This window comes from Odocoileus virginianus, chromosome 11 (assembly GCF_023699985.2).
Source record: "Odocoileus virginianus isolate 20LAN1187 ecotype Illinois chromosome 11, Ovbor_1.2, whole genome shotgun sequence".
NCBI classification, from domain to species: domain Eukaryota; kingdom Metazoa; phylum Chordata; class Mammalia; order Artiodactyla; family Cervidae; genus Odocoileus; species Odocoileus virginianus.
Window position 1 is genome coordinate 17,844,319 of NC_069684.1, and position 16,645 is coordinate 17,860,963.

The 16,645-nt window shown below is 42.8% G+C and overlaps 2 protein-coding genes across 8 annotated transcripts in view; one reads left to right on the forward strand and one right to left on the reverse strand.

The window, feature by feature from the left end:
- Positions 1-10,258, reverse strand: part of LOC110121610 (major histocompatibility complex class I-related gene protein) — a 29,464-nt gene extending 19,206 nt beyond the window's left edge. For 4 of the 5 annotated variants that reach the window (XM_070473978.1, XM_020868854.2, XM_070473977.1 and 1 more), the window contains exon 1: positions 67-236. In XM_070473978.1, coding sequence (XP_070330079.1) covers positions 67-121 — 55 coding nt within the window. In that variant the 5' untranslated portion in view covers positions 122-236. Of the gene's footprint in view, positions 1-66; positions 237-10,154 lie in introns of those variants that run through there. The other variant, XM_070473979.1, reaches the window with a different exon arrangement.
- A 155-nt stretch (positions 10,259-10,413) lies between these two features.
- Positions 10,414-16,645, forward strand: part of STX6 (syntaxin 6) — a 47,144-nt gene continuing 40,912 nt past the window's right edge. For 2 of the 3 annotated variants that reach the window (XM_070473980.1, XM_020868820.2), the window contains exon 1: positions 10,414-10,692. In XM_070473980.1, coding sequence (XP_070330081.1) covers positions 10,658-10,692 — 35 coding nt within the window. In that variant the 5' untranslated portion in view covers positions 10,414-10,657. The remainder of the gene's footprint in view (positions 10,693-16,645) is intronic. The other variant, XM_020868819.2, reaches the window with a different exon arrangement.

Genomic DNA, 16,645 nt, shown 5'->3' on the forward strand with positions numbered 1-16,645 from the left:
ACAAGCTGTTTCCCAGAGGCTCCCTCAGCTGGGGAGTTTGAAGCAAAGAGAACTTGGGGTACTCACGAGCATCGCTGAGCTTCACCATTAATACAATGATGAGAGGCAATAGGAGCATCATCAGCCCCTCTAAAATCCTTTTCTTCTGATTCTTTTAACTAAAACACTGATAGGTCCCTGTTGATCTTTCAAGAACCTGTACTGTATCAGCTCTCTCAGTTTTTGGTGATTCAGCAACTGAGACATTCAAGGGCTCTCTCCCAGTCAAAACAGTGGAAATGTTTGTGTCATCAGTTGCTAGGTAGAATAGAGAGCATGAGAGCCCTAAAGCACCGCCTTCCCCAGTGACCTTTAACCCTTTGTTGGTCTGAGGCCCTGATTGCTCCTTTTGCTGTTCCTATCTTGGTCCTGTTACCAACTTCTAAATATTTATGGAGCACAGCTATAAGAAAGACACAGGGAGCACAAAGATGAATCAGTTCTGGTCCCCCAGGGAGCTCAAAAGAAAAAGAAGGCTTTGTTTATTCCCTGGATCTTAGATTTCACCCAAGGTCCATGAGAAAGAGTCACACAAAGTTCCCAGGACTTGTTGTGGCTTCCTGTAATGCTGCAGTCCACATGTCTGATATAATATGTATCCTCTAGACTATCCTGTCATTTTTAGCTTACATCTATCTTCCATGCTGCTCTAGCACCCCCAGCCCAAGAGCTCAAAAATGTTCACTGAATAAAGGAGACCTGGCCTTAAGATTCTGAGGAGCAGCCGGCTTGGATTCCTCGATTAGCAAACCTCAGCACAAAGCCACAGCTGTATACATGGTCATCGGGAGAACACAATGATGCGGGAAACAGAGGCGTAAGCGTGTTCAGGGAGCTGGAGGACAGGCCCAGACAGGAGAGAGGCTGCAGAGATGAGCAGGAGATGAGTGGAAGCAAGGCCACCAGGCAGGCTGGCTTGGGCTCCTGCTCAGGCACCTGGATGTTTGCATCCTAGCTACTTGACCTTGTGCAGAATCCCAAATTGTGTTGAGGCTCAGTTTCCTCAATTTATCTATTTTGCTTTTAAAACTTTTTCTTTTGTATTAGGGTATAGTTGATTAACAAGCTATGTTGTGATAGTTTCAGGTAAACAATGAAGGGACTCAGCCATGCATATTCATGTATCCATTCTCCCCCAAACTCCCCTCCCACCCCAGACTGCCACATAACATTTAGCAGAGTGCCCTGTGCTATACAGTACATCCTTGTTGGTCATCCATTTTAAATACAGCAGTGTATACATGTCCATCCCAAACTCCCTAACTATCCCTTCCCCTCATCCTTCCCTATCGGCATCAGTCTTCTCAACTTTAAAACCAAATCCTGGCATATATTTCACAAGGCTTGTTGAAGATTTAGATGAGGTTATGTTTACAGCATACACGATGGATAGTAGAACATACCAGTTTCCTTCTGCAGTAGGCGGAATAACATCCCCTTCCTCACCTCAAAGATACCCATATTCTAATTTCTAAAATATGTGAATATATTACCTAGCATGGCAAAAGGGACTTAGCAGATAAGATTAACTTTAAAATATTGAGATGGAGAGATTATCCAGGATTATCTGGTGGGTCCAATCTCAAGGGTTTTATAACATTGAGACAGTCTGTAGAGCTGGAAAGAGAAAGAAGAGATTCTCTCCTAGAGCCTACAAAAGGAACACAACCCTGCCATCACTTTCATTTTAGCCCCTGAGAGCCACTTTTGGACACTTGACCTCCAGAACTGTAAGAGAATAAATCTGTGTTGTTTTAGGGCACTTAGTTTGTAGTGATTTGTTCTAGGAGCAGCAGAAAACTACATGTCCTCCATCTCCCAAAAGAAAAAAAGAAGCCAAATAATGAAATAATAATGATCTTTAGCAACTCTCAGCATCTCCTAGCACCTTCTCTTCTCGGACCTTTGTGTTTCTTCCTTTCCTTTCTCCTTCCCTTCTTTTTCCTTCCCTTAATTTTTCACTTAACAAATGTAGGGCACCCCTGTGCCACTCACTCTCAGAGCCCCCAACAGTCCCGGGGATCTCGCACTAGCACTGATGTCCCAGAGCAGTGAATTTATTTCTTCCTTTGAATTTCTGTTCATATCTTGTTACAAAACTGCATACTGTACTGCAGTCTGCAGCATTTACATTAGAAAGTAGGTGTGGTGACCGTGCCTTTCATTTTTAACTCATTTTATCCTAAGTGCAAATTAACAAATACAATCCAGAAAACTTGAAAGCACATAAAAAATCAGAGTAAGAACAAAATCACTCTTCAGAGAAAGCCAATGTTAACATTTTAATATATGTCTTTTCAGTGCTTTGCTGTGACTATATATGTATGTATACAAACACACTTTGGGGGATTCATTTTACCAAAAGAGAGTTTCACATCCTAGTATTATTTTGTAATTTATTTTTCACTTAACAATTTCCCAGTACCAACATGCATTTTTATGGCATAGCCTTAATAGTCTTAAAATTTTTAAGTAAATGGATTTAATAAGTGTCAGTATCTTAAAGGACAAGTGAAGACTGCCCGACTAAGCTGGGAAGCATTGGAGTGAGAAGTGTCCTATTCATTCCCCTTGGGAACTAGCTCTACCTTTGAGCAATTGTCTAATCCTTGAACCTCAAGCTGTATTTGTCAGAGTAGTTTGTGTTTATCTTATTTACTATGGATCTATGTCTTTGGTTTTCAAACACTGTTTTATTATATTTATCTTGAGGCCCTTCTGAAGAATCTGACCCATTTGCAATGGGACAAGTCATCCTCAAAAGCCAAAAGACAAATTATTAAGTTAACAAAAAAGTCTAATTCATTAAATATATTGTGACAGGGAGGCCTGGAGTGCTGCAGTCCATGGGGTCATGAACAGTAAGATACAACTGAGCTAATGAACTGAACTGATTGTTTTCAATGTACTGTAGTGTATTTTATCCCATTCAATTAGTTTCCTCTGGGGTGTTATAAGAAGTTCAACAGGGGGGTGTGTGTGTGTGTGTGTCTGCATGTGCCTGCATTATGTCTGTGAAATCTGATTTGAGCCATTTTCAGTGGTTAGGTAAAATCCATTCACCAATTTTGGGACAAGGCTAGCCCTTGTACAAATGATCAGTAAAGTACTATAGCAAAGAACATGGGTTTAGGAGTCAGACAAACTTATCTCCAAGTGGGGCTCTGCCACTTCCTACCTATGAGACCTTAGACAAATCATCAACCTCTCCAAGCCTCAGGTTTCTCTTGTGGAATATGGAGGTCATAACAATATCTGCCTTACAGAGTTGTGTGGATTTAGTGCAATCAGCACTGATGGAACCAAGAGGTGATTTGTCACTTCTTGGTACTTCTGTTATTGTTGTTTAGTTGGTAAGCTGTGTCCAACTCTTTTGTGACCCCATGGACATAGCCCAGAAGGCTTCTCTGCCCATGGAATTTTCCAGGCAAGAATACTGGAGTGGTTGCTATTCCCTTCTCCAGGGGATCTTCCTGACCCAGGGATCGAACCTGTATCTCCTGCTTGGTGCATGTGTGCTGAGTCACTCCAGTTGTGTACAATTCTTTGTGATGCTACGGACTGTAGCCCACCAGGCTGCTCTCTCCATGGGATTCTCCAGCCCAGAATACTGGAGTGGGTTGCCATTTCCTCCTCCAGGGGATCTCCTGACCCAGGGATTGAACACACCTGTCTTGCATCTCCTGCATTGGCAGACAGGTTCTTCACCACTAGTGCCACCTGGCAAGCCCCTCTTGGGACTTTAGAGCATCATTACCACACACACATAATTACCATCCCAAATAACCCATAATTTCAAAAAATACACTGGGTCTGCCATCTAATGTCAGTTCAAGTCTCCTAGCCCTGTTGTCCAAAGAAGTTACGTTGTAAACCTGCCCCATGTAGAAATTTTGGAGCCATTTCTGAAGAGTATGCATGTATATTACTTAGCACAATGTCCGGTCCATAGTAAGTAAATGTTAGCAATCGTTATAACTATTGCTGTTACTCACTAGTTTACCAAGTGAGATTGTAGTTTTTCCTTCCCTGTGCACTAACAAATTCATAGAAGAGGGCAAATGTCATAATTGCCTTTCAACAATGGTTTGAGTTCACTATTTTATCAAGAAGTTGAGGGTTCCCCTGGTGACTCAGTGGTAAAGAATCCGCCTGCCAATGTAGGAGGTGCAGGTTTGATCCCTGGCCCAGGAAGATTCTATGTGCCTCGGAGCAGCTAAGCCGGTGCACCACAACTATTGAGTCTATGCTCTAGAGCCTGGGGAACCACAACTACTGAGCCCACAAGCTCTAGAGCCTGTACTCCACACGCGAAGCCATCACAATGAGAAGCCCACGCGCCACAACTAGAAAGTAGCTCTCACTCGCTGCAACTAAAGAAAAGCCCACGCAGCACCAAGGACCCAGCAGAGTCACAAATAAATAAATAAATTTTAAAAGTTCATTGAATTTCAATAGTATAAATTAACTTTGCGAACTCACTAATATCCATTTATTCATACACTCTTAACCTGTCTTATTCTAAAAGGGATTTAAAACTGCTAACCTTTGTTATACTTTTGCATATGTGGTCTCTTGACTTTCTCACTTTTCTTTCTTCAGTTTTTGTTTCTATTTTTTACTTTTTATATTTCTGATTATCCAAGTATATACTCCATTATAGAAAATGGTCAAACTTTAAGTACATTTTCTTTTTTCTATGTGTAAAAGTGTTTCTTTATATAAAAATGAGCAGAATTGAAATCATATTATAAACATAATATTGTCTTGCTGTTTTCCATATATATTACACAATTTTAAACATTTTTGGTGGACCATCAAAGGGATGTTTCATAAGTCGTTAATCACTTTCTTGTGTTAGATATATAAGGAAAGAAAACACAACTTGCATGTGGAAATTCCCTATGGTTGGTGCTGGGAAATGTAGACATAGCCAGGTCAATGGATGCCAACAAGAGTCAGTGTCTTCTGGAATGCTCCAGAACAAGCACATGTATCTCAAGGTTTTTAAAAGATTGGGATAAAGATGAAGAATATAATACCTAACGTCTACATAGCACTTTTGTCCCGTACTCAATCTTGTTTCAAAAAGATGAATGTAACAACAAAAAGACAAACACAATTTTTAAATGAGCAAAGGACTTGAATAGACACGTCTCTAAAGAAGATATGCGCTGTGCCTAGTCGCTCAGCCATGTCTGACTCTTGCGACCCCACAGACTGTAGCCTGCCAGACTCCTCTGTCCGTGGGATTCTCCAGGCAAGAATACTGGAGTGGGTTGCCATTTCTTTCTTGAGTCCAACTGTTTAGGACCCCATAGACTGTAGCCCTCCAGGATGCTCTGTCCATGGAATTTTCTAGGCAAGAATACTGGAGTGGGTTGCCATTCCCTTTTCCAAAAGAAGATATACAAATGGCCAATAAGCCATTTGTTTACTTATATAGAAAAACATGTATTTCAAGTTTGGCAAAGGGATGCTGCTCAGTATTCTGTAATAACATAAATGGGAAAACAATCTGAAAAAAAATAGATATATGTATAACTGATTCACTTGGCTGTACACCTGAAACTAACACAGCATTGTAAGTCAACTACACTCCAATATAAAATAAAATTTTAGAAAATTTTAAAAAATAAAAATCAAGTTTGGGAATTTTATACAATGAAATGTTTACATGAAAGGATGTGCAATAGCACTAATTATTAGGGAAATGCAAATCAAAACCACAATGAGATATATTTCAAATCCATTAAGATGGCTACTATAGAAACAAAACCACACATAAACAAAATAACAAGTGTTGGCAAGGATGTGAATAAATTGAAACTCTTGTGCACTCTTAGTGGGAATGTAAAATGGTGCAGCCACTATGGGAAACAGTCTAGAAGTTCTTTAAAAGATTATGATCCAGCAATTCCAATTCTGGGTATACTCCCAAAGCAATTTAAAACAGAATCTCAACTACATACTGGTACATTCACGTTCATAGCAGCATTATTCACAATTGTCAAAAGGTGGAAGTAACCCAAGTGTCCATCAATACATGAATGAATAAACAAAAAGTGATGTATACATACAATGGAATGTCTGCCTCAAAAAGGAAGGAAATTCTGACACATGCTGCAACAAGAATGAACCTCGAATACCTTATGCTGAGTGAAAAAAGTCAATCACAAAGAGACAAATACTGTATGAGATACATGTATTACAAATATTGTTTGAGGGCATGACAAACACTTATATGTGGTATCTAGAGAAGTTAAATTTATAGAGGTAGGAAGTAGAATGGTGGTTGTCAGGCATAGGGGAGGAGAGACTAAGGACATGTTTAACGGGTACAGAATTTCAGTTTTGCAAATAAATGTTCTGGAGGTTGGTTGAAAATGTGACTGTAAACACTTCTGAACAGTGTACTTAAAAATGGTTAAGATGGAAAATTGTATGTGTATTTTACCACAATTAAAATTTTCAAAACTAATTTTTAAAAGGACCTAGGGGGACATAGAGTATTTTAAACACTTTGCAAAATGTAGTCACATTTAATATCCCAGTTGATCCTTAAAATGACCTAGTGAGGGAGTAGTTTAGACACCATTCCCAGCTGAGAATGGAAGAGATCCCCTTGTAGGAGTGATATGGAACTCTCATAGCTTTTAAGGGGTTGGAAGTAGCCTGGGTTTATCCTGGCATTCCCAGCAACAGGGTGTGATTTGATCCTTTCTGATGCTCATCCTCATGAGCCCGTGACCTGGTGGCCCGTGCCCTCTTTCTGCATTGGCATTTCCAATTTCAGCACAAGATGCCTTGCAGGATTCCAGTAGTATCCTCCACCACTCACTCTCCTAACTTTGGAGACTTGCTGAGAAACCCAAGGTTTTCATGGCTGACCACTCAAAATCTCAGAGTTGGAATATTAGCCTTTTCCTGCAAAACGGACAGAGTCTAAGTACTACAGCTTGACAAGTCCCGACAAATTCACATACCTGTGTAACCTACAGTCCTGTCAAAATACAGAAAATCACTAGCCCCCAGAAAGTTTTCTTTCCTAATCATACTCCCCACCCAAAGGCAATTACTGTTTTGATTTTTTTGCTCCATGAGAATTTTTAACTCTTCTTTTTTGGGAGGTAGTGGGGGGTAGGGAGTGGGTAGAGGAGATGACTTTTTGCTAAGTATTCTTCCTGAGTTATTATGTTTTTGTTTATGCCAGGACCTGAGTCCTGTTAAATGTAAAAGAATAGAAGAGAAAAAGAAAAGAAAAAAAGAAGAGAAGAGGGAAAAGAAAGAGCTTCCTTTATTTTTCCTTCCATTTTAGCTATACTTCCCTTTCCCTGGGGTAGCAGAGGCAAAGGTCTGGGTTGGTTTGAGTGGGTGACATATTAAAGAAAGAGACACCCCTTTCATGGAATAGATAATAAGAGGCTATGCCAGGCATTGAGGTGGTAGTAACACTTTAAGTCTCCCTGCCTCCACTAGTTTACCGTTTAGTGGGGGAAACTGACATACGTGCTCTATCCCGCAGTTGTGTCCGAGTCTTTGCTGCCCCATGGACTGTAGCCCATCAGGTTCCTCTGTCCATGGAACAATACTGGAGTGGGTTGCCATTTCCTACTCCAGGGGGTCTTCCCGGCCCAGGGATCAAACCCATGTCTCTTGTGTCTCCTGCATTGGCAGGCGGATTCTTTACCAGTGTACCATCCAGGAAGCCCTGGAAAATCAACCCGCTAGCAGTTAATTTATTTTCACCCTAAATCTAGACCTACTATGTTCTTTTTCTCAGTGATTGGAACTAACAACAACCCACTTCCAACTCCAGAACACTCCTTCTTTCATCCAAAAACACTAAATGCTGAACCATTCATTCATTCACCAAGCCCCCAAGCCCCCGGATGTTGCCGCTAAAGTATTTCTCAAACATATCCCCCCTCTCCATCCTAGTTGTAGTGAGCCTATCTCAGGACACCCTCACCCCTTCTCTGCACCATGACTTCCCAGCTGCCCTTTCAGCCACTGCTGCATCTATGTTAAATGCCAGAATTATCCTGTCAATGCTCTCAGCTGAGTGTTCACAGTTCTTAACATCACAATCAAGGGCCCCGAGAAACTGGCCCTGCCCATTTCCAGCCTTAGCTCCTGCTGCCACAATCCTATTCTTTCCGTTCCAGCAATGCGCCCCTGCCATGGCTCCTCCAAAGGCTGCCCTGCTGTCTCCTGGCTGCCTCTAGCCATTGTTTCGAAGTCCTCCCCACCCTCCCCCACACACAAATAGACTGGTGGCTTGTCTCCACGTTTCTCTGGCAACATATGCCTTTCTTTCATTATGTAACTGGCCTTGTTCTCCTACTAGTCTGAGAATTCCTTGAAGTCAAGGACCCAGACCGTTCATTTCTGTATCCTCAGTGCCTAGCACATAGTGAGACAACAACACATGCTAGTACTATTCTAAGCACTTCTCAGACATTGATTCATTTAATCCTGATGACACTCTATGAGCAAGGTGCTACTATGGTTTTCGTTTCTTAGTTGAGGACAGTGAGAGACTAAGCAGCTTCCCCAAGACACAATAGTCAGGAAATAGCAGAATTAGGATTTGAACTCAGGTAATCCAGCTGCCCGGTTGGCAACAGGGCTAGAGAATCTGCCTGCCAGTGCAGGAGACACAGGAAACATGGGTTCAATCCCTAAGTCAGGCAGATCCCCAGGAGTAGGAAACGGCATCCCACTCCAGATTTTACCTGGAAAATTCCACGGGCAGAGAAGCCTGGTGGGCTACAGTCCATGGGGCTGCAAAGAGTCAGACACGAATGAGTGACTGAGCATAGCCTGGCTGCAAGTATGGCTCTTAATCATTATCCTCATCTTCTCTTCAATTTCCATGTGTTTGTTGAATGAATGAAAAATGACTGATCCCTTTTCAGTTCCCCATCTCAATATGTTCAGAACCAAAACAGTTCTCTTCCAACAGCTTCTCTTCCCCTACATCTGACCTCCCTCAGCTGCCCCTCCAGGGTCTCAGAGAAGCCTGGAGTCTGACTTTCACCTTTCTCCCCGTTAACCCCATTCAGCCTCTCATCAGGTCTAGGTGTTTTGTTTTTCCTTGAAAACATGTATCAGATTGTCTCCTTCTTCTCCATTTTAAGATTGCTGCTGTCCTATTCTGGTCCTCAGCCCTTCAGGCTGGACAAACACAGCAGCTTCCAGACTAGTTTCCCTGACTTCACTGCCTTACTTCCTTGGGGCCTTGGGGTTTCCATGCATTTTTATTTAACCCTCACAACAATCCACAAGCTAAATATTATTATACACACTTTACAGATGAGGGACTGATAACAGAACTCAGGTTCAAACAGGATTTGTCTGGTTCAAAGGACTCTTCCATTTCCAAAAAGACTGGTACTTTAAGCAAGTCACTTAACCTGCAAGAGTCTCAGATTTCTCATTTGTAAAATGGGGATAACAACAGTAATTACCTCCTGAGAGCAACTGAGATAACACTTAGCACAGTGCCTGACATACAGGAAGTGCTCAAAGATAATCAGCAATTAATGTTCACAAACCCCATAGCATATCTAGCATATGAACTTGATAACTGTTCTGACCAAAATGCTTTCTGGAAGTGCTTTTGAACCATTTAGCTCAGAAGAAGTTACCATGTTTGGCCCCTCCTTTGTCCCTCAAAAGTTCTTTCTCCTGGGAAGTATCACATGCTGTATGAAAAAATTATCTTACTGGTCACTTCGAGAAAGGCACACAGCAAAAGAAAACACACCCGTCTGGTGGAAAGCGCACAGATTCTCTGATTGCCCTGTCCAGGCTGTATGAGCGTAGGAAATCTTGATGCCTCTGAACTTTTCTCATCTACTAAATGGTAATAATAATAATACCTTCCCCCAAAGAATATTGAGATAATGTACATACAGCCTTCAGCGCATTGTTGGATATAGTAAGACCTATATAAAGTTGTGCAATATAGTCAGACAATCTATACGAGCAGGCTTTATTGTAAGTGGAGGACGGATGAGATGGATTTCTAAATCAACATGTTATCAAAATCAAGTATCAAAAGTAGAGAAAAGGTGAAAGGATTGTGCAAAGGAGATACTAATGCATACCTAGGACACCTGAATGTCTTTCCTGCGAAGGAATAAGCAGCTCCGGCCCCTGAATCCTGAGGGGCAAGTGGAGAGAAGAGCCGCCCTCCTTCACCGCCCCCAGAGCCCCGCCTCCAGGGTCGTGTGACAAGGTGCCCAGGACCCGCCAACGAGGGGCGGGGCCGGCTGTGGTCACGTGTGCATGGGTGCGGAAGTGGTGCGGCGGATGGCGTTCGTGATTGGCCGAGGCCGAGGAACCCGGGGGCGGAGCCAGGCGGCCGGACGCGCCGGGAGGAGTCGGGGGAGGGGACAGCCGCGGGGCCGGCTCCAGAGTCTGGATTTGGTCTGCATTGCCCATCGAGTGCTGGACCAGCGGCTGGCCCGTGCACCCCGCCCTGAGCGCGCAGAGGCTTCGGGACCCCCGGGCCGCTACGCGAGGCTGGTAGGGTGGGCAGAGGGAGATTTGGAGGGCGCGGGCGCCCTGTGCGCGGAGCAGACGTGAGGCGGCCGGGGGCCGGGACGCCATGTCCATGGAGGACCCCTTCTTTGTGGTGAAAGGGTGAGTGTTGCCGAGGGCTCCACTGGAGGAGGCGGTGGCCGTGCTGCCTGCCCGCACCTCCCCACCTCTCCTCGCTGTAGGGGGGATGGGAGGCAAGTAGAGGCTGGCGTGGAGACGGGGGACGGCTTAGCCTGGAGGGCCGTGATCAAGTGTCCAGAGACATCCCTTTCCCGTCCCACCTGGACTTTGAAACCCATGCCCCCAATCAAGCCCCTGGGAAGGGGGTCCCCTTTGGCCTGTGCGCCGCTGTACAACTTATTTGGACGGGAGGAGGGGTTCAACAGTTCTGCAGGTGGGCAGGGAGGTTAGGCGTCCCAGGCCAAACAGGGGCTCTAGAGGAGCACGGGGCCCTGCTTCGAAGGGGGAAAAACAGCATCTGGGCAGGAAAAGGGAAATGGCCCTCCTGAGCTTTGTAGTTGGCGTGGACGGGGGTGAGCTCCTATTGTCCATTGAGTTCGGAGCGCTGGCCCCGCAGACTGGTGAGACCACAACATGCCCAGAGGCGTCTGAGCACGTTAGCAGGCTTAGAGGCGGGGGCGCCTGGCTCCGGAAGACGACTCAATTCAGTGGGGGAGTTTTTACTGAGTAATGGGAGGGGAGGAAAGCGGCCGGTCAAACTCAGTGATGATGTTGGAAGGAAAACAAAATGAAATCAGCCAAACCAAACTTTCCTTAGCTTTCTGTTAGCACCGGGTTTTTCCCACAGTGCTAAAGGAAATGAGCGCTTGCTTTTTAACTCCCTGATTTCATCCAGGCTGTTTGACAGGTTTCCCCCATTTCTTCCTCTGCCTTTCAGACTAGAACAGCCTTAAACTTATTTTTCCCCTGTGAGCTGTCCTGACTCCATCTTTGATTGCTCAGTTGTTTGCAGATACCCAGAAACTTTAATGGCACTGTTACATAGGCTTTGTAGCCATTAAACAAATTCAGGGAAGATGGATCCTGTTGTTGTTACAGCTTGTCAGCTTTTGTTTTAAATGTCAAACAAACGTTAAAAATCTGAGAACTGCAAAGTTCCTGAGAGATCAGTGCTAATCACCCTGCAGTACCACTTTGCTTTCAACTGGTTCCTAGCTCCCTATTTCTGTTTCTTTAGGGGTAAGAGCTGACCAGTTGCTTGAGGGTGTGTGTGATTTTTTTTTTTTTTTAAGATTCTTCTAAGAAAATTTAAGTGATACTCTAGGTGAAATACTTTATTATCCATGATACAGTAAGATACATTTATATATATTTTAACATTTCCCTAAAAAGTTTTGCCTTCACCTGACTTTAGATGGGAAAATCTGAGTTTAGATGATTAATAATACATGGATCTCTACCTGGAAAATGTTATTAGAAGAATTGATTTTTTTTTAGGGGTTAATTTTTAAATGTGAAAGTTGTATGTTTTTCCTTTAAATGGTCTTAATTCTTAGGTTTCGAAGGTCATGTCTGGCAGTGAGGGCTGTAGATAGAGTTTTTTGTTTCATTTTTAAATGGAATTTGTGAAAATGCTAAATTGCTCTGCCATCTTGACTTTTTTTTCCTGATAGTACTTTGCCAGGGCTTGCTCACTAATTAGATATCACTGCTTTATTGGAACATTGGCCAGGAGTCTTGTTTGACTTTTTACATTGTTTTAGCTCATGTCCTTAAGATATCAAAACCTTTTGCTATGGAAAAGTAAAATTAGCTACATGAGTGTCTCCAGATAATGTGGTGAAATATATGGGAGCCATGTACCTATGTATATGAAAAGTTTTGAAAATATATTCACTGCATGATGTGGAAAAATGAAAGAAGCCTAAATTGTAACCCTTAGTGTAGGAGCTGATAGTCTTATCTGAGAAACAAGTCACCCAATAATTAAGTATAAATGACTGGTGAAAATGATTAAGTGCTGAAGTGAATCCTACAGATGATTAAGTCCCCTAGTAGTTCGGAGAAAGGCATCCCATTAGGAAAGGTTACGATTGGAAAAGCTTTGGACATAGTAGCACGTCTTGAATTGGGTTTTGAAGATGGTTATCACTTAGATGGTTCAGTCCTGTGTGTCTTTTCTGGACTCATCAAGAAGACTCTCTAATTGGTCTTCCTGCTTCCAGTCTCTTTCCTCTTGCGTCTGCCTTGGTTTTGTTGGACGAGTGTTCTCCAGAATACAGTATGAGCCACACATGTCATTTTACATTTCCTAGTAGACACAGTGAAAGTGAAAAACATGTAAAGTTAATTTTAATGTCATCGATAACCTGGTATAGTCAAAATATTTCAACATGTGATAGTTATAAAGACTATTAACGACGACTCTCACCCTTTTTGTACTGTCTTCCAATCTGGTGTGTGTTTTACACTTACAGCACATCTCAATTTGGATGCTGAATTTTCATCAGAGACACTTGATCTGTTTTTAGAATTCATTAAACTTACAGTTGAAAAGTAGATTCACATACCCAAATTGTTCCAAGTATATTTTTAAAATTTTTGGTAAGTGAATTGAGTATCAGTTTTTAAATTTAAATTAATTAAAATTTAAAACTTAGTCCCAAGATCACACTAGCATAGTTCAGCAGTCACATGTGGCGTCCATGTTGGGCAGGACAGGTGTAGCTCTTTTAGAACCCAAGCAGGAGTTCCCTACTTAACATCATTTAGTGGCTGCCTGTTGCCTGGAGGAAAGTCTCAAGACTTCCTGGCCTTGTGATGCAGCCTTCCTCTACCCTTTGCTCACTGTACCTGCTGAGAGCTTCAGAATCTCCAGACTCAGTACAGTGACTGTGACTGTGGGAGCGGGTGCTCTGACCCCACATGCATCCATTCTGCCAGATGCACGCACTCAGCCTTCAGGATTCAGAGTCAGCATTTCCACTGCCTCCCGAAAGTGCTTCCTTGACACCTGTAACACATTATCGGACCTCTTCCTCTGACTCTCTGTCATTATTACTATGAGCTCTGAGGGTTGGAACTGTTTGTTTTTCCTGTATTTCCAGCCCGCCACCTTGAATATATAGCATAAATGTTGAATATGTTCTTTTGTTGGAAAAGTTTTCTTTGGTGGTTGTGATTGTGGTTGGTAAGGAATGGTGGTTCGTGGATGAGAACACTACCAGCAAAGGCCCTCAGATGGGCATGGTGTGTTTAGAAATCAAGGAGGATGTCCCAGGTGGAGTAGGAAGTTTATTTGGAGAAGTAATAATATTAATAGCTGACATTTAAAGGATGCAACACCTATGCCAGGTGTTGCAAGCTCAGTAAGCACTTTATAAGAATTACCACTTTGTAAGAAGAGTTCTGTGGTGTGGGTATTAGCCCCATTTAACAGATGAGAAATTGAGCTACTACAGAGGGGTTGAGTTACTTCCCCAGGGTCACAAAGCTAATAGGTGGTAGACCCAGGATTCAACATTCAGCTGCCTAGTTCTCCTCATACTGTTAACACTTCACAGAACAGGTAGAATAAAATCAAGAAGAGCTCATCTTGAGGGCCATTGGAAGTTTTCAAAGCAGGGAGTTCAGTTCAGTCGCTCATTTGTGTCTGACCCTTTGAGGCCCTATGGACTGCAGCACGCCAGACATCCCTGTCCATCCCGGAGCTTGCTCAAACTCATATCCATCAAGTCGGTAATGCCATCCAACCTTCTTATCATCTGTCATCCTCTTCTCCTGCCTACAATCTTTCCCAGCATCAGGGTCTTTTCCAATGAGTCAGTTCTTCGCATCAGGTGCCCAAAGTATTGGAGTTTCAGCTTCAGCATCAGTCCTTCCAATGAATATTCAGGACTGATATCCTTTAGGATGGACTGATTTGATCTTGCCGTCCAAGGGACTCTCAAGAGTCTTCTCCAACACCACAGTTCAAAAGCATCAATTCTTTGGCACTCAGCTTTTGTGAAACTATGAGCCATGTGTGTAGGGTTACCCAAGACAGGCGGGTCATGGTGGCGAGTTCTGACAAAATGTTGTCCACTGGAAAAGGGAGTGGCAAACCACCTCAGTATTCTTGCCTTGAGAACCCCATAAACAGTGTGAAAAGCAGGGAAATGACATGAAATTAGGGTCCTGAGAATATTGATTTGGTAATAGTGTTGGGTGCATCAGTGTGAAGAAAGATTAAAAAGGAGTTCAGTTAGAAAGCTGTTTTAATTTAAATATTCAGTGATTGGTGTCTGAGTGTTTGAGGTTCACTTTGTGAGATTTTTATAGTGTCGATGTCTTGTTCAGAGCGGAACACCAGAACATGGGAGAAAACCACCACAGTCGGGCAGCTGGGCTCTTTGGGCAGGTGTAGCTATACCCGGCCCATACACTGACAGTGGTATTTTTGCTCCCAGAACTCTTAGCCCTAGTGAATAAACTCAGACCAGCCCTTCACTTGTAGTTTGACTAGTTGACCCTCTTCATGTGTGTTCTCACCAAGTGAGCTTGATTATTTCCATTGCATCAGGTGGTTCTGCGTACATCCTGCACCCTAGTCACTCTGACCCAACTCTCTCCCAAGAGTTCTTCTGTGTATTTTACTAATTGTTTGACATCCCCCATGCTATGGGATGGGTATCTTACCCCCAATTCTTTTTCATTTCCTTCCCCCTACCTAAAAATGCCTTCCTTCTCTTAGCCCTATTCACTCCTGACTCCACACTCTGCATCAGTCCTATGTCCCCTTGGTCATCAGGTCCTATTAGCGCATCCCCCGGGTATCTCTGGAATTCTCTTCCTCTCTGGTTTTGGTTCCTCCATCCTCATTCATGTCCTTGTCCTCTCCCACCTGGACTCTTGTAAGTGGCTTCTTCAGCAAGCTTCATTTGCACTGCAGCCAGATGTGACTTTGGAGACTTGATCAGCTCACAGCTCTATCCAAAATCCTTCATTCTAAAACACACCGAGTGTCTGTTCTCTGTTCGCTTGCCAGGGGCAAAAGGTCCAGCAGTGAAAAATGACATTCCTGTCCTTACGAAGCTTATATTCCAGGGACAGGTGGTAAACAAGTGAACACATATACGGCATATCAGGTGGTGGTAGATTCTGTAAGAAAGACAAAGCTAGGTGCAAAGGGGAAGGAAATGCATGCTCTGGGTGTTATTTTTCTTTTTATGTGACTTCCAGAGGCACTGAGATTTGGTGAAGGAACTGAACTTTGTAAATCAGACTGATCTAAAGTTGGAAAATCTCACCTCTATCCATTATTTGATGTAACTTTTTGCATGTTAATTATCCTTTCTGAACTTGTTTCTCTAGGTACAAAATTGGCTTAACAATGCCTGCTTTATCGGTTATGAGGAATAAATGAGTTAAGGCATGTATGTTGTCTTGGCACAGTTTGGGGCATCCATCAAGTGCTCAGTAAACATTCTCTTTTAAATGTCTGTTTATGTGTCTCCTTCCAAACAGTCTGCCCTTTCTAAGAGGAAGGACCATGTCTTACTGGTTTTTTGTTTTGTTTTTATTTTGGAGTAACATTTAAAGTAACATATGCTCATTTTAGAAAACTTAGGAAATAAAAGTATTTTTAAAAGGATTAAAAATTCATTGAAGGGACTTCCCTGGTGGTCCAGTGTCTAAGACTCTGAAGCTCCCAATGCAGGGGACCCGGGTTCAATCCCTGGTCAGGGAACTAGATCCCACATGCTGCAACTAAGAGTTTGAATGCTGGAACTAAAGAGCCTGCGTGCCACAACTAAGACCCAGTACAGCCACATACATAGATTTTTTTTTTTTAATTAATTGAAATGCCATCATCCAGAAATAGTTAAAATTTCAGTGTCTTTTTTTAAATCTGTTTCTATTAATAGTTTTATGTAATACTACCCATCAGGTTTTGGTCTCATCATATATCAGTCACTGTGCTGAGAAGCTGACAGGGGTTGACTTTAATCCTTATGAACTCTGTACTAGTACTATTATTATTATCATTTTACAAATGAACAAAATTAGTTTAAAAAAACTTCCAAGTTCATAAGCTTGTAATTGGAAAGGCTAG